Genomic DNA, 17,255 nt, shown 5'->3' with positions numbered 1-17,255 from the left:
TAAGTGCCCATCAGTAGGGGAATGGTCAGATCAACCGTGATGGATCCCATGGTCCAGGAGACCACAAAGTAGTAAGATGTCCACTCTTGTCTACCATGGACAGCTCTGCAGAATGCATTGCTACATGAAGAGAGTGACTTGCATAATGATAGTCTCTATATAATATTTTAAGTGTATATATTTTTTGTATATATATATATATGTGTGTGTATGTATATATATATTTGGCCATGCTACACGGCTTGGATAATCTTAGTTCCCTGACCAGGCATCAAACATGGGCCCACAGCAGTAGAAGCACTGAGTTGTAACCACTGGACTGCTAGGGAAGTCCCCATATACATATATATTATGTAGAAGTTTATATATATATATATATATATACATATTTATTTAATATTCTTGTTCCCTTTAGGAAGATCCCCTGGAGAAGGGCATGGTAATCCATTGCAGATCCATTCCAGTATTCTGCCTGGAAAATCCCATGGATATAGGAACCTGGCAGGCTACAGTCTATGGGGTTGCAAAGAGTTGACATGACTGAAGTGACTTAGCATGCATGCACGCATCTCCTATATATTTTTCTTTGTGTCTATGTACATAGATCCTTGTGTACAAAAGATTCAGAGGATGCATTGGATTTCTGAGAAAATGGGAGGACCCTGGACTTAAGGGTGGTGCTTAGAGCACACTTATCAATAATATTTAGTCTATGGGTAATATTTTTAATTATCTTCAAGAAAATCTATTTATATTCAACTTAAACAATTTGAATATTAACTTCAAAAAAAATGGAAGGAGATTCTCTCCAGCTCCAACAGGACTAAGACAAAAAAGCAGCAAAAGAAACCTGGGGATGAGACTTCCTCGGTGGTCCAATGGTTAAGAATGTGCCTTGCAATGCAGAGGGCTCAGGTTCAATCCCTGGTCTGGGAACTAAGATCCCACATGCTGTGGGGCAACTAAGCCCACACGACGCAACACAAGATTTCATTTGCTGCAACTAACACCCAGTGCAGCCAAATATATAAATACTAACAAAAGAGAAACCTAGGGGAAAGAGCAAGGAGGTCCCTGATACAGGGATTTCCAGTTGGGGAAAGGTGTCCACACATTACCTGCAGTTCTTTAATCTTCTTTTGTAACTGCAGACTGTGAACTTGTTCGTCTTCAATTTTGGTCTGTAACTGACTGATATCAAACTCCTTCCTGCAAATAGATACATAAATATATTTAAATACCTGAATTATGAGCCCTTCAAAGGCAGAAGTTGGCTTTCGGGCTCAAACACAGAGTTGAACATGAAAGAGCTACTTCTTCAGTTTCTCTTCCACTTGCTGCTTGTCGTTTTCTAGGTCCATGATGGACTCCTGGCACATCTTCAGGTCTCCTTCCAGCTTCCGCTTGGCTCGCTCCAGGTCAGCCCGCAGTTTCTTCTCCTGCTCTAAGCAGCCCTCCAGCTGAGAAGACATGGTGGGGGAGGGTTGAGATTTCCTGGGAACTGAGCTTGCCTCTTAGCCAAGCGCAGTGTCCCTGGGATCCTGCAGGCGTGAGCCTTCACCTCTGCCCCAGGAGGGAGCATGGTCCCCTGCCTCCTCCCTCTTCTCTCCTCTGGCAAAGGCTGGATCCCCTCAGAGGCCTCCCAGTGCCTCTTTCAGTCGATGCCCATTTGGCCTATCCCATGCACCATGATGGAAACATGGTGCTGGGGGATGCATACTCTTACCCAGACAGAACAAATGGGGCATCTGTGGGAGGGCACTGCACCAGCTGTGCCTGTGAAGGTCTAGATTATATACTATCAATCTTCTCCCCTATCTGCACCATGCAGCTGTGGGGAGATTTAGGCAAAGAATGTGTGTGTTTGGGGGGACGATGGCGGTGAGGGAAAGGAGTTGTTGGGGAGGAGGACACCCGCTCTGGCCTCAGGACAGTTGCAGCAATCTGGAAACATTCTAACCACGACTGGGAGTGAAACCTTAAATCTTCAAACCTGGCTCTTATATCAAGAACAAAGTGTAACCTGGTGTGGGGGTAGGGAGGGGATGGATGGTAATTTTTCAGGCCACCAATGAAACTAATTTTTAACAAAGTTAGAACAGGATTGGAGCTGTTGGAACCCAAGGACCTACAAGTGGATGCTAATAATGATGATGATAGTGATGCTGCTGCTGATGGTGATGATGCTGGTGATAATGATGGTGGTGATGGTGGTGGTGATGCTGATGGTGATGGTGGTGGTGATGATGCTGTTGGTGATGCTGATAGTGATGGTGATGGGATAATAGTGGTGATGATGGTGATGATGGTGGTGATGATGGTGACAGTGACGATGATGGTGTTGATGGTGATGATTGTGGTGATGGTGGTGGTGAGGATGATAGTGATGATGATGGTGGTGGTGATATTAGCAGCTAACATTTTACTGAACATGCTCTGTGTGCTAAGCTTTCCATGAAAACTCTTGGAGATAAAGCTAATTGAATCCCCATTTCACAAGGCAGAAACTGAGGCTTCACAAGTTTAAGTGGCTCATTCAGCATTCCACATTTATTTGGAAGGGGCTGAGATTCTGACCCCAGAGTCAGAACCCTCAACCCCTGCATCCTGTGTAGACCTCATCTTGTCTTTGCTTCTGCAAGTCATCAATGTTAGGGCATAGTAATGAAATATCCTCACGTCATCTATTTGCTGCTCCAGCTTGGCGTTTATTTTGATCAGACCATTGACTTTGTCTTCTTCAACCTGAAGATCATCCAGTGTTTGCTGGTGGGCTTCCTGCAGAGATTTCTTCTCTCTGGTCAGTTTGGAAATGTTTTCTTCAAGCGCTGTCATTTCTTCTGAAAGATTCTTTACCTAAGAGAGTATCATCACCAGTTGAAACCAGTTCAAACAATTAAACCAGAAGCTCCCAGCAAAGGCTATTGATTCTTTTTTTTTCTTTGACTTTCTCTGTTTTGGTTACTGCTTCTTTGCCTCTCCAGCAGGTGCCCATGGTGTTGGCTGCATCATCCTGAAATTGGCAGCCTCTAGTGTTTTTCAGTCCTCACTGGCCTATCACAGGGCCCTTTAGGATAATTTTTTTTTAAAGAGGACATCATATGGTACACAGAAGGACATTATCAATGCAAATATGCTGCCTCCAAAAAACCACACATCAACTTATACTCATCAGATTATACCCATGGGAATTTGTTTATTAGCTGGCCAGGGTTTAGAATGAGTCAGGAAGGGGAAGAGGAATAGGCAGGAGGTGCTATATAAGAAAATCCAGAATGGGAAGTCCCCTGTGTCAGGGGGTGCAAGCATTTAAAGCACCAACCATGGAGCTTTAAAGTGTTAAATTGACTGTTTCCCATGTGCAACACTCATCCAGGTCAGAGGTTGTTAATTCCTGACCTGTGGGCCAAATCTGGCCACATAATAGTTCACAACTTTTGAATAAGTTGTAAACATTGGGGGAAAAATTGAGATTTCACCTGAAATCTGGATGTCTGATTTCTCAAGGAAAATCAGAAACTTTGGCCATGTGGTGTTCACATCCCCACCTGGCAACAATTGGCTGGCACTGGGTCCTGGCTGCCACCTGGGGGCAGGGCAAGTGCTCTCCAGTTTGCCAGTCCCCATCCCTGCCTATCACCTCCCTATCGATGCCCAGTTGTCCATTCAACACTGCCTTGAGTCATCTCTACCTCCCTGGGAACAAAGATGATGTGAATCATGGATTGTACTTTCCATGTATTTTTGTGAAGTATGTGTTATTTTGTGTGCATGTAATTTTAGTCTACATAAATGGTTTCATGCTGTATATTTCATTTTCTTCCTTTGTCCCCACACTCAGCACTAGGTCTTTTACATCCATCTCGTTGTCCCAGTGGCTGTGTGGTACACCCTGTTGTATGTCCTCCACATCTCACCTCTCCATCCTCCCAGATGGACCCTGATCCTGCCTCCAGCATCCATCCCCCCCCACCACAAGAAATGCTGCCATGAGCCTCCTCATACACGTCCCCTTGTGGACCTGGCAGAAGAACTCCTTGGTCTGTATACCCAGAAGCAGAATCACTGGGTTGAAGGATGCATGGATTCTTAACTCGGCTAAGAATTTCCAGATGGCTTTCCCGTAGGCTGCATTAGTCTACATTTTACCAGTAATGCACGAGGGTCCCTGTACCTCTAACCTTCCTGCCAGTCCTTGGTGTGGTTCAGTTTTCTGTTTCCTTCACCACCTGCCTCCCTGATCATCTGCCTGGCTCTGTGGGCACGATTCTTGGCTTCCCGTGCCAAGTGCTTCTCCTGAAGGATCTCTTGCTTTGTGGAGGAAGGGTTGGGGCTAGAAGCTTGTGGTGGGACCACGCAGGTAGCAGGGGCCGGGGAAAAGCCCATGGGTTTAAGAACAGGGCGGAGGCAGATTCATTCCCCTCCTGCTTCCAGGCAATTCCTTCCCCACATGTCTCCTCCTGGGAGGAGGGTTGGGGATGCCCACCTTATTCTCCGTGGCATGCTTCTCCTTTTCCACCTTGGTCAGGGTCAGCTCCAGGTCGTCAATGTCTCTTTTGAGGGAGGAGCATTTATCTTCCAGGTTCCTCTTCTTGGCAACCATTTCAGAATTCATCTCCTCCTCCTCTTCCAGCCTCTCGTTCAGCTCCTTCACTTTGGCCTCCAGCTGAATCTTGCTTTTGATGAGTCCCTCACACCGCTCCTCGGCATCCATCAGGTTTTCTGTTTCCTTAAAAAACAAAAACAAAAACAAACCAAGCAGATCATTGTTTTTTCTAATTTATTTTTTGAAGAATAGTTGATTTACAGTGTTGTGTTAATCTCTGCTGTGCAGCCAAGTGATTCATTTATACACAGATTCACATTCTTTTTCATATTCTTTTCCATTACAGTTTATCACAGGATGTGAAGTAGAGTTCCTTGTGCTATACAGTAGGACCGTGTTATTTACAGACTGTTGTCTTTTAATCAGCCTCTTGACCAACCCCAGAGGGAAGGGCTTTACCCTCCAGAAGCCCATTATCTGGACCCAAGTCAAGGAATGGGTCATCGCCACAAACACACACATACACACGCATATGTGCACATGTGTGCACACATGCATGCACATACTCATGTATATCATCCAAATACTTTTTTTTAGCCACTAATGGTGTCAGCTACTTAAGAGAAATTCTCAAGCCAAGGCACGTGTATAAAGCCTCTGCAAATTTGCCACATTTGGACACCCAGCTATCTCCCTCTTCCTCCTACACAAGTTGAAGATCAACTCATCCACTCTGTGCTTTTACATGCTAACTAATATTTCCCAAACTTGACCACCTTTTAAAACTCTCCACAAAAAAACAAAAAACAAAAAACAAAAAACTCTCCACAGCAAAGTGCTTCTTACGACTCCTGAGGCCTGCTTAAGCCACAGAACAGAAAACCCCAAATAGACAGAAACAAGTGATTAAATATGTACATTCCCCAGAAGGCTCTGCAGTGAGTCTCTTGGAATGGCCATGATTAGCTGATTATGTTGTTAAATGTAAACAGATTATACCCTCTCTTACTTACTTCTCAGTGTTGTGAGAACTGGACACGCATTTCAAGGTAATGGATAAAAAGAGTCTGGCAAGAATAGCCTTCTGTGTTTACTGAACATGTCCTGTTACATGCATGAATTCATCTGAGCCTCCCAGCTACCCTACCCTAAGAGGTGAGGGGCTATTACTGTGCCCATTTCACAGTTGAGAAAACTGAGGCACAAAGAAGATAAGTCAGCTGCCTGAGGTCACACAACTGCCAAGTGGAGGATCTGGGCTGTAAACCCAGATATCTGGTTCCAAAACTTGTTCTTGTGTTCACTGTGCTTGGGAAAGTGAAGGGGAGGAGGATGTGCTGTGCACTTAAGGCAAAGGGTAAATGTATTGGGAGTTTATTAAAAAGAGCAAACACTAAATGTCTTGACTCTGAAATGAGACCATTACGCTGCTAGAGTGTTATGTACTAGATATACAGCTTCATTTTCCCTATATCTTTGAAAATATGCATATCTTTAATTTTTAAAAATGTTTTTATCTTTAAACTTGTTGGTTGAACCACTCAGCCTACAGGACCTTAGTTCCCTGACCAGGAATTGAACCTAGGCCATGGCAGTGAAAATCTGGAATCCTAACCACTAGGTCACCAGGGAACTCCCAGTGATTTAGTTACATGATTTTTAAAAAGACTTGGTACATCACTGACAGATCTTTTATTATGACAAACACATCCCCCTCATGCCCACAGCAAAATACATCTGACTCTGCTGTAGAATCAGGGAGAAATAAAGTGAGCCAAAATTCACTTTGCAGATGTATTTTGCAGTGTATTGAGTCCACAAGCCCGGGCTGGCCTCCTTTAACTAGCAGGGTAGTGATGTAATACCCCACGAGCCCACTGGGTGGCACCACTATCTCTTGATTAAACTCTGATGGCTCCTCCTGGCCTCCGGGAGATACTTACAGACTGGACCTGCAACTGGAGGTCATTCTTCTCCTGCAGCAGGGACACCATTTTCTCCTCCAGCTCCTTTCGGCGAGCCTCAGATCTGGCCAGTTCTTCCTTGGCTCTCTCAAAGTCTTCCTTCATGGTGGCTATCTCCTTCTCGGCCTCCGCGCTCTTCAGCAGGGGCTTGATCTTGAAGAACAGGTTCATCCAGGGCCAGTGCTTGACGTTCATGAAAGATCGGATGTTGTACTGGATGCAGAAGATAGAGTCCCTGTGTATTGTTAGGATGGGGGTTAATGGACCACAGCAAGGGGCAGTCTCCACCCCCTGCCCCCATGAGCCCCAAGACCTTCACCCTTATCGGTCAGATGGGAGGGAAGGAGGTACAGCTTGGCCGTACCCATCCCATGAGCTCCAGAGTCTGTTCTGCAAATGAAGAGGAGAGGAAACAGCATGTGCAAATTTGGGAGGTGAGAGAGGCTCCATCCAGCTGGCTTCCACCTCCACCACCCTCCTGAAAATGCTCACCCTCAGGTGGTCAGTCTGAGAAAACTCCGGGAGGCAGTGAAGGACAGGGAACCAGGGAGAAGGGCTTCCAGGGAATCCCCACACAGGACTGGCCACAGTGCTGCTATGCCTCCTATTGCATTACTGAAGGACTAAGGCCCTTCAAGCTTCATTCACTCCCTTCTGTCCTCTCTCCCCCATCATCTGTTTCCTAATTCAGGTCCTGTCATCTTCTACTTGGACTTCTGCTACAGCCTGGCCTTGGCCCGTCCTGTGCCTTCAGGCCTGCCTTCTTGCGGCTGCCAGTGACCTCTTTGAGTGTGTGTGCTTTTTGGTTTATGGCCACGCTGTGTGGCAAGTGGGATCTTACTTCCTGGAACAGGGATCAAACCTGTGCCTTCTGCAGTGGAAGCGTGGTGTCTTAACCACTGGCCTGCCAGGAAGGTCCCCCAGGTGACCTGTCTGAGATATTGAAACAAAGCCAATCCTCTCACTCGTCTCCTCCATGGCCCCCCATCAAGTGGAAGAGTTAACCTGGGCTCCTCAAGGTGGCAGGTGGGGAGCTCCACTGCCAGCCTCTCCTCGCTCCAGTCAAGTGACCTGCCTTTGCTCCCCCCAACCCCCAGGCCACCCTTCCTCCAGCTGTGCAAGGCCTCCTTTGGAAAGCTCTTTCTTTTTTGCTGCCCTTTCATGCCAACTCCAGCCCCCAATCCGTCCACCTGGCCCTGAATACAACTGACACTACGCTCGTCACAGACATGAAAACTAGCCAAGCAGTTGTCTGCTTCCCACTCTTCTGTGGGCTCCTGGGGGCCAGGACTTTTTTTTCTGCATCCCCAGTGTCAAGCAGAGGCCCCAGCACAGAACTGTGGCTCAGTAAATGTGGGACAAATAAGTGAACATCTTAAGACTAAAACACAAAGCGATGATCAGCTCCAGGGAGGAGGGTGGGGAGGCGAGGGCTTGCATCACCTCCTCTCCATCATCTTCTTGAACTCCACCCGCATCAGGTAGCCCCTGCATAAGGCCTGCGTGCGTGTCATCAGGGTCACCAGCTTCTCGTCCCTCATCTCCTCCAAGAGGCCCAGGAGCCCAGCTTTGAAGAATACCTGTGTGAAAGGAGAGATGGGTCCTGCTTCATCCACAGCCTGTGCACTCAACGGGGGCTGTCTCTGTCTAGCCCTAGCCCTGGACTTGGAGCCCTGGCTTGGGACCAGCAGCCATCTGCCTCCCAAGACTCTGTTTTTGGGGGCTGTATTCTCTGCAGGAGCCGCTCTGTGTCCTGTTCCAAGGTATGTTCCAGGCCCCACCAGCTCAGGTGGACAGATTCTGATGGAGTTCACGTGCAGGAAGCAAGGATGGGGCAGAAATAGAATCACAGATGCAGACCAGGAGGGACTCACAGACGCCTCTGCCCCGCCTCCCATCCTCATCCTCCTATCTCTCTGCCCAGCTGAGGAGGTGGGTCCCACCCTGGGAGCCCCTCCCAGCACTGCCCACACCTGCAGGGCTTCCTCTGCCCCTGTGATGTTCCCAGGAAGCAGGGTACCTGTGGGGGCCACGGGCTTTTCCCTAATCGGGTTGATGGTCCCCTGGCCCCTTTCAGGACACAGAACTTTGGAGTCAGGCCAGGATCTGCAGCTGGCCTTTGTCACCCACTCCCCACGCGACCTCGAACAAGTCTTTTGTCCTCTGGGAGCCTCCCAATAACCCCATGAGGTAAGTACCACCCTTATCACCATCAGGTGATCTGGAAGATTCGGTAAAATGTGTATAGAAGGCATGTCACAGGTCTCAATGCACATGTGCTCAATAATGGTGATCATTTTTATTGGTTATAATTCTTCTCAGGGCCTCACGGTCCCTGGAATTCTGTGTTCTCTGATCTCTTTGGCTCCTCCCCTTTAGGGGCACTCATTCTCTGCTCCTGTCGATTTCTTCTATTGCTGCTGGGGCTGGGGCTTCCAATTAAGCCTCTAGACACTTAAAATCAGCATAGAGAGACCTTCCTATACCTGGGCAGAGTTCCCTTGGCCTGGGCTTCTGGGCAAGGGACGGTCAGGCTGCCCGGAAGGGGAAAGAGACACCTTTCCTCCCATCAGCTCACAAGCAGCCCAGTTCAGTTCAGTCGCTCAGTTGTGTCTGATTCTTTGTGATTCCATGGCACGCCAGGCCTTCCTGCCCATCACCAAGTCCTGGAGCTTGCTCAAACTCATGTCCAAGTTGGTGATGCCATCCAAACATCCCATCCTCTGTCATCCCCTTCTCCTCCTGACTTTAATCTTTCCCAGCATCAGGGTCTCTTCCAATGAGTTAGTTCTTCGCTGGAGTTTAGTACTGGAGTTTCAGCTTCAGCATCAGTCCTTCCAATGAATATTTAGGACTGATTTCCTTTATGATTGACTGGTAGGATCTCTTTGCAGTCCAAAGGACTCTCGAGAGTCTTCTCTAACACCACAGTTCAAAAGGGGGTGGGGGTTAACCCCATTGGCCTGGGGGTTACCTAGGGTGGGGGTCGTCCCTGCCCCACCTGTGCTCACCTTGGTGTGGCCGAACCTATACTGCTCCCGGTCCACGTCAATGGAGTTCAGAAGCTTCTCGGAAGCATTTTTGCTGTCAATGAACTGCCCCTCTGGGATGGCACTGGCATTGAGGATCCGGTACCTGATGAGGGAGAGTGAGGGGTCAGCGTGGGGCCTGGGTGTGAATGGTCTGGAGAAGGGCCTCTGGTGACACAGCCCTGGGTGGAGCCGGGAGGGTGCTGGGCCCTGCTGCTTCCTGAGGGGCTGCTGTTTCCTGCCCCTCCCTGCTCAGGCCCCGGGGCCACGGAGCCCAGTGGGGTCCCAGCCCGGTCTCTCTGGGACAGGAAGAGGTGGTGTCCCCCGTACCCAGGGTGGAGTCTGGGAGGCAGAATCCAGGGAACCACTGCTGCTGAGGGGACAAGGCCATGCCAGCAGCTGGCCCAGCACACGTGAGCCCAGGAGACGCCTCACCTGTGCTGGAGGCCAGGTCAGGACGGGCACCTACCTACATCCCCCCACCAACTGGGCAGTTCTGGGGAGGGTGGAGGTTTCAGTTGAGGGGCAAAATTTCCCAATGGATTCAACTCCTACAAAAGGCTCTGTGCCTGAGGCCAGGCCTTCTAGAACCTTTTCCTGCTCTAGCCATAGAAGGAAATGGAATATTATACAGTGACTGGTCTGGCAGAGGGGAATCTAGGGGTTGATTTTAGGCAAGCGGGCTGTGACAGGAGGGAGAGAAACATATGGAAGCAAGGCCAGCTGAGTGCATGGCTGGGATGGTGCTTTCAGAGGAGATGACTCTTATCTGACTTTAAAGAACCTTGAAATCAGCTGTGACCTGCAGGCTAGTGGTCATTCTAGAGTGTCCTCTTCCCACCTGTCCCCCTGGGCAAGGCCCGGACTTGTGGGCCCAGATGGCAGTCGGGAGGAGAGCATTGGTCTAGAGCAGGGAATCTCAACTGGGGGACACTGGGCAATGTCTGAGACTGAGGTGGTGTGGTTGCTACCAGCAACTGTGGGTTGAGGCCAGGGGTGCTGCTAAAATCATGTAACACACAGGACAGTCCTCACAATAAAGAATTATCTAGCCCTAAATGTCCACAGCGCAGGGGTTGAGAAACCCTGGTCTGGAGTCACAGTCAGGCTCGAGTGGTCTGGGCTCTGATCTTGGGATTGCTTTGGGGTGGTCCAGCCCTTGCTCTGTGCAAAGGCTCGTCGCCCCAGCAGAAGAATCCTATGGAAACCTTGGGAGCTCACCCAACACCCAGCTGCAGGAGTGCCTTTGGGGGATGCAGAAGGTACCTCCAAAGGAGAGAGATGGAACGGCAGGCGACCTACCGCTGTTTGAAGTCCCCGTAGAGGATCCGGCTGGGGAAGCCCTTCCTGCAGATGCGAATGCCCTCCAGCACCCCGTTACAGCGCAGCTGGTGCAGGACCAGCTGGTGGTCCATCACGCCTGGAGAGAGGGGAGCCCGGGGCCTGTTGGCGGCCTTTCCACTGTTTTCTCTGATGTTCTGGGCACCGTGAGACCCCTGGATACCCAGACTCGAATGGGAAGGTTTGGTGCCAGTAGAAATAATCTCAACATTCTGGGGAGACTCTAGCACCCCACAACCATGGGACTAAAAGCCAAAATATTAATCTTTGCCCTGTTCATTGCTCTTGACTCTGATGAGGACAGAATAGTTGTCTTGATCTAGAAATGTCTCTCATCATTATTATTCTCATAATAACAACAGTTTTTATTATTACTATAATTGACAGCCAACATTTGCAGAGTGTTCATAATGTGTTTGGCCCTATATTGTTTTGTTTTTATTATTTTCCTTGGTGGCCTAGTAAATAATCAGGTGCAAGGGTTTCATGAGAATATGCAAAGAAGAAGCCTCCTCTGTCATTACTGTGTTTGATATTTTGACGAAGTTGACCATATAATTTATTATATTGCATGCACTCTTACATATTTTTGTCTGCATCATCAATCATGAACTGACAGAGTTTATTTAAATTCACCTACAACTACTGTTGTAGTGCTATCTACTAGCATTTTTTAAAAATTGAGGTATCATTCACATATAACATTTTATTAGTTTCAGGTGTACAACCATATTTGTATATATTATGAAATGATTGCTGCAAGAAGTCCAGTTAACCCCCATCACCATACACAGTTACAATTTTTTCTCTTATGATTGGTCCTGTTTTAAATGCTATGCATGTACTAGCTTATTTAATTCTCACAACAACCCTCTAAGGAGGGTGAAGGGGGTTAATATTTACAAGATGAGTCAACATTTGTAAGTACTCACTAATAGGGTTTCCCTGGTGGCTCATAGGGTAAAGAATTTGCCTGCAAGGTAGGAGACCTGGATTTGATCCCTGGGTCAGGAAGATCCCCTGGAGAAGGGAATGGCTACCCACTCCAGTATTCTTGCCTGGAGAATCCCATGGACAGAGGAGCCTGGCAGGCAATAGTCCATGGGACTGTAAAGAGTTGGACACGACTGAGTGACTATCACTTTCACTCAGTAAATAAATGAGTAAATAACTAAGTGAATGAATCAATAAAATGCCATCTGATCCTCCTTTTATAGACTAGAAAGCTAAAGGACTCGGCTGCGGTCCCTTGAGCAGTCACAGGTGGAGCTGGGCTGTTTTCCTGCATCATCTGCTCTCCTGTAGCGCTGCTGAAGCAGGGCTTGATGCCAGAAGCCCAGTCTTTGGGATGGAACAGCTTGGCTGATCAATGAGCTGCCTCGTAGCCACAGTGTATGTGATGGTCTGTTCTTTTCTTTGTGAGCCCTGAATCTCAGCCCTACTCCAAGAATATTTGTGAATCCAAGACTGGGGATGGTTAAAGGTCTACTGTACTGCAGTGTGCTATGTCTGTATATCTGGTGTCTGAGTCTCGATTTCCTCACTTATGAAATGGAGATAAGCACCCTCATCTTGCAGTGAACTGTTATAAGCAGCAACATAATAATGTTACAACACATAACATAATAATGTGACTGTAGTGGGCTCAGAAAACAGTTGTTATTGATTCTGTTTATATTATGGAAGACCTAAGTTGATTATTTGCCAAATATAGTGGCTCCTAATTTTTTGGGGGAGGGGGGAGTTTTTTTTTTCATAACCTTATGAAAGTCATGAATCTAGTGTACCTATATATGTGTTGTCGTTGTTCAGTCACCCAGTCATGTCCAACTCTTTGTGACCCCACAGACTGCAGCATGCCAGGCTTCTCTGTCCTTCACTATCTCCCAGAGTTTGCTCAAATTTATGTCCACTGAGTTGATGATGGGCTGGCCAAAGAGTTCGTATATAACATCTTATGGAATACTTGAACAAACTTTTTGGCCAACCCAATACATAATATTTTGGAAATAATCTCATAGTAGGGATATAGGTGAAATAAAAGATGCCCAGTTGAACTTGAATTTCAGAGAAATAGTAAAATAATTATTTCAGTGTAAGTATATCCCAAATATTGCACGGGTCATGGTTATACTAAGAAAATTTTCACTGTCTTATCTGAAATTTGAATTTAATGGGGAGGGGTCTCATATTTTTAATCTGTTAAATCTGGGAGCCCTATTTCATAGACTGAAAAGAGATAAAGGCTATCATGACCCCGTCTTCAGGGAAGCACACACGCACATGCACACAGACTCGCCGACACATGCATACACACATGTGTGCACACCTCCCACAGAATTTTGCTCATGTTTCAGGGAGTCCTGTTCTGGTGGATTCTTACTCACCAGGTGTCTTAGTCTCATTGGGAATCAGACATCGCACAAAGTGAGGGTGAGTGCTTCTTAAGTTGGTCATCAACTTGTTTAAATTTTCCTGGGGCACAAACCAGAAGAAGCACATTTACCTTTCCAAATGCTGTTTCACTGGGCAGAAAAACAATTGAATGTGGAAGGTGTGAAAAAACAAACCCTGAACACAGCAGACACGGTCTGGAAAGAGGAGCCCTTCTTCTTCCCACCCTTCTTGCTTGCCCCGGAGTCGCCTGGAGACAGACACAGGGGGTATGTCTGGTGAGTCCTGAGGACACAGTGGTGGCCTTCCTACCCATCCCCCACCCATTTTATTGAGCTGTAACTGACATATAACATTGTATAAATTTAAAGTGTACAAAGGGATGATTTGATATTTGTATATACTGCAAAATGATCACTGCTACTTAACGTCTATCACCTCCATAATTAGTTTTTTTTTCTTGTGTTGAGCGCTTTTAAAATCTACTATCTTAGCAGCTTTCAAATATACAATACAGCATTATTAACTATCATTGCCACACTGTACATTACAACCACAGAACTTATTTATGTTATAATCATAAGTATGCACCTTTTAACCCCCTTCACCCAATTCTTCCCCAGCTCTCACCTCCTACCTCTGGCAACCACAAATCAGATCTCTGTTTCTATGATTTTGGTTTTTTAAGATTCCACAAATCAGTGATATCATACAGCATTTGTCTTTCTCTGTCTGACTTATTTCTCTTAGCTTAAGACCCTCCAACTCCATCCTTGTTGTTGCAATGGCAGCATTTCATTCTTGTATATGGCTTAGTAATATTCCATTATATGTGTGTGTATACACATATACAAGATATTACCACATCTTCTTTATCTATTTATCTGGTGATAGACACAGGTTGCTTCCATACCTTGGTAATTCTAATAATGCTGCTATAAATATTGGGGTGCATATAGCGTTTCAAATTAGTGGGTTTTTTTGGGGGGGATGTATACCCAGGAGTAGAATTGTGGGTCATATGATTAGAACTCAATCTCTTAAGGAAGAGGAAGAATAGAAGTAGGAGAAAGAAGAACAGAAATGGACAAATCAAAGTCATCCTGAAGCTCATGTCCAATTATTGGTTCTTCATGAGCTGTGAGTGATTACATAGTTTCCACAAGGGGGGATTTTAAAAAAGGATGTCACCTGCTTCTGCACCAGCATAGTTGGAAAAAAGAAAGGACAGCAGCTTCAGCGAAGACTTCTGGTACAGCCCGACCACCGTCTCATTCAGGGGGTCCTTGTTCTTGTCCAGCCAGCCGGCAATGTTGTAGTCCACAGTGCCCGCATAGTGCACCAGGGAGAAGTGGGCCTCAGCCTTGCCCTTGGCAGGTTTGGGCTTCTGGAAATTGTTGGACTTGCCCAGGTGCTGGTCATACAGCTTGTTCTTGAAGGAGGTGTCCGTGGCCTTGGGGAACATGCACTCCTCTTCCAGGATGGAGAAGATGCCCATAGGCTGGAGGGAGGATAATAGACTGTCCTCAGTGTTCAGTAGTACATCCCCAGTGACTCCGTCTTCTGAAGGAGCCAGGGGCAACTTTGGTGCTGCGCTGTAACTAGGAACACTGGGATGTCAGTGCTGCGAGAGCAAGGCTGCCGGTCCGCTCGGTGCCATGGCAGAATAGTGCTTGACGTTAAGCACGGCAGCACAGTAGGTGCTTATTTAATGTTTGCTGAACAAAAAAGCATGGGATGAGATTGCACATATGTAAGTGCAGCTCTTCGTGAGATAATAGAAAATATATATACCGGTCTCTGTCCCTGGTTCCTGGCAAAGAGCTTCTAAAGCCTTTGTAATGTCCTAGTGATAAGAGTACTAGAGCATCTATTGTCTTGAGGTGACTCTGGGCTGGGGGCCCCTGGCTGAGGGCTGGTCACCAGAAAGACTAAGCCATGATGAGAAGCTTGGGATTTTCATCCCCTCCCCCATCCACCAGAGAGGGGAGAGGGGCTGGAAATGCAGCAAATGATCGATTGTCCCTACATGAGGAAGCCTCCATAAAATCCTAGTTGTAGGTGATTTTGAGAACTTCCAGGTTGGCAAACATGTCCACACTGGGAGGGTGACACAATCCAAGCTTTGGGGACAGAAGCGCTTGCATTTGGGACTCTCCCAGATCTTGTTCCATATGTCTCTTCATCTGGCTGTTCATCTGTACACTTAAAAAATTTTTTTTTAATTTACTTTTTATTTTATTTAATTTTTTTGGCCACAATATGTGGCATGTGGGATCTTAGTTCCCCAACCAGGGATCAAATCCGGGTACCCAGGATTGGAAGCACAGAGTCTTAACCCCTGGACCACGAGGGAAGTCCCTCATCTGTTTTCTTTATCAAATCCTTTAATAAACTGGTAAATGTAACTGTTTTCCTGAGCTCTGTGAACCCCTCTAGTAAATTAATTAAACCTGAGGACAGGGTTGTGAGAAACGTTGATTTATAGCCAACTAGGTCAGAAGTTGTAGGACACCTGGGGGCCTACTGCTTGAACTTGGCATCTCTGAGTAGAGAGTGCCAGAATTGAGTTAAATTGTAGGACGACCAGTTAATGTTGCAGAGGATTGCTTGCTGTCATGAGGAAAAACCTCCATGTGTTTGGTGACCAGAAACATAAGAAATGAAGTGCTCTGTGTGAGTAGTAAAGCAAATTCATAGAAGAGAAACACACAGTAGGGAAGAACTAAGTTTTTCCCTACATAGGAAGGAAAAAAAAAAAAAAGCTTTGTTTCCCTAACTTACTCCCTTTTAGGAACAAATTTACAAAAAATGTAAAGTTGCATGAGTGAGTGAGTGATAGTTGCTGAGTCATGTCCAACTCTTTGCGACCTCATGGATTGTGGCCTGCCAGGCTCCTTTGTCCATGGAATTCTCCAGGCAAGAATACTGGAGTGGGTTGCCATTTCCTTCCACACACAGGCATAAAAATCATATGAGTAATATTTTAAGCAATAAAATCTGGGTTTTTCAGTAGCCGCCTTAGGAAGACAGGCTTCCAACACAACCAGTGCTCAAAATGTGATGAGAATTCTTTTTTAAAAAGTTAATATCATCCTCTCTTTTCATAGTAACATTTCTCGAAGAAGCCCACTGCTCCATGGTCCCTTCTCCTTGGGCCTTTGGACAAGTCAGGTATGTGTGAACTGCCCAGTCACCCCTGGGCTTCATTCACATTCTTGGGGATCACTGAGCCCTTGGATCTTAATCACTCACATACATCAATTGTCTGAACAGATTCTGGGAGCTTTCCAAACATTTACCCTTTCTGCACTGGGAATTCAGCTCTCTGAAGGTTCAGAGCCTGGGGACATAGGTTTAGGGAGCCAGTATGTTAGCAGAGAAGTGTTAGAGCAAAGAGGGGGTGGCCCAGCCGATGAGGAGCTGCCCCGGGGAGCAGTGTTTCTTACCTTCTCGATTAGCTCGATGCAGGCGGCCAGGTCCATCCCGAAGTCGATGAACTCCCACTCGATGCCTTCCTTCTTGTACTCCTCCTGCTCCAGCACGAACATGTGGTGGTTGAAAAACTGTTGCAGTTTCTCGTTGGTGAAGTTGATGCACAGCTGCTCCAGGCTGTTGAACTGGGTATTTTAGATACCAAATAATTTAAATGAGTCTGGAAAATCCTGGGGTGATTCAACAAAGCAGACACAAAGCAGAAGGGCCATTTGAGGTCTGTCATTTATCCAAACAACTCACGTCAAAGATCTCAAAGCCAGCAATGTCCAAGACCCCGATGAAGTACTGCCTGGGCTGCTTGGTGTCTAGCTGCTGGTTGATGCGGGTGACCATCCACAGGAACATCTTCTCATAGACGGCTTTGGCCAGAGCACCCACCGAATTGGTCACCTTGAAAAAGGATCAGCCACTCAACCCTCAGATTAGTATTTTTTTTTGAAACCTACAAAGTGGAGGCCTTGAAAGTCAAAGGCAGCAGGATAC

General features: G+C 46.8%; 1 protein-coding gene across 2 annotated transcripts in view; it reads right to left on the bottom strand.

Annotated features, from left to right (window-relative positions):
* Positions 1 to 17,255, bottom strand: part of LOC122445082 (myosin-13) — a 45,294-nt gene that overhangs the window by 14,281 nt on the left and 13,758 nt on the right. The window contains exons 12-25 of one of the 2 annotated variants that reach the window (XM_043474080.1): positions 17,013 to 17,162; positions 16,724 to 16,894; positions 14,466 to 14,775; positions 14,307 to 14,313; positions 13,451 to 13,508; positions 13,268 to 13,355; positions 10,842 to 10,959; positions 9,522 to 9,645; positions 7,954 to 8,090; positions 6,490 to 6,745; positions 4,487 to 4,729; positions 2,680 to 2,856; positions 1,315 to 1,460; positions 1,119 to 1,209 (exon numbers count right to left, since the gene is read on the bottom strand). In XM_043474080.1, coding sequence (XP_043330015.1) covers positions 1,119 to 1,209; positions 1,315 to 1,460; positions 2,680 to 2,856; positions 4,487 to 4,729; positions 6,490 to 6,745; positions 7,954 to 8,090; positions 9,522 to 9,645; positions 10,842 to 10,959; positions 13,268 to 13,355; positions 13,451 to 13,508; positions 14,307 to 14,313; positions 14,466 to 14,775; positions 16,724 to 16,894; positions 17,013 to 17,162 — 2,076 coding nt within the window. Of the gene's footprint in view, positions 1 to 1,118; positions 1,210 to 1,314; positions 1,461 to 2,679; positions 2,857 to 4,486; positions 4,730 to 6,489; positions 6,746 to 7,953; positions 8,091 to 9,521; positions 9,646 to 10,841; positions 10,960 to 13,267; positions 13,356 to 13,450; positions 13,525 to 14,306; positions 14,314 to 14,465; positions 14,776 to 16,723; positions 16,895 to 17,012; positions 17,163 to 17,255 lie in introns of both variants that reach the window. The other variant, XM_043474078.1, reaches the window with a different exon arrangement.

Source organism: Cervus canadensis, chromosome 1, assembly GCF_019320065.1.
Source record: "Cervus canadensis isolate Bull #8, Minnesota chromosome 1, ASM1932006v1, whole genome shotgun sequence".
Taxonomy (NCBI): Eukaryota; Metazoa; Chordata; class Mammalia; order Artiodactyla; family Cervidae; genus Cervus; species Cervus canadensis.
Note: the sequence above shows the minus strand (reverse complement) of the source record. Positions and strands in the feature narration are given on the sequence as shown.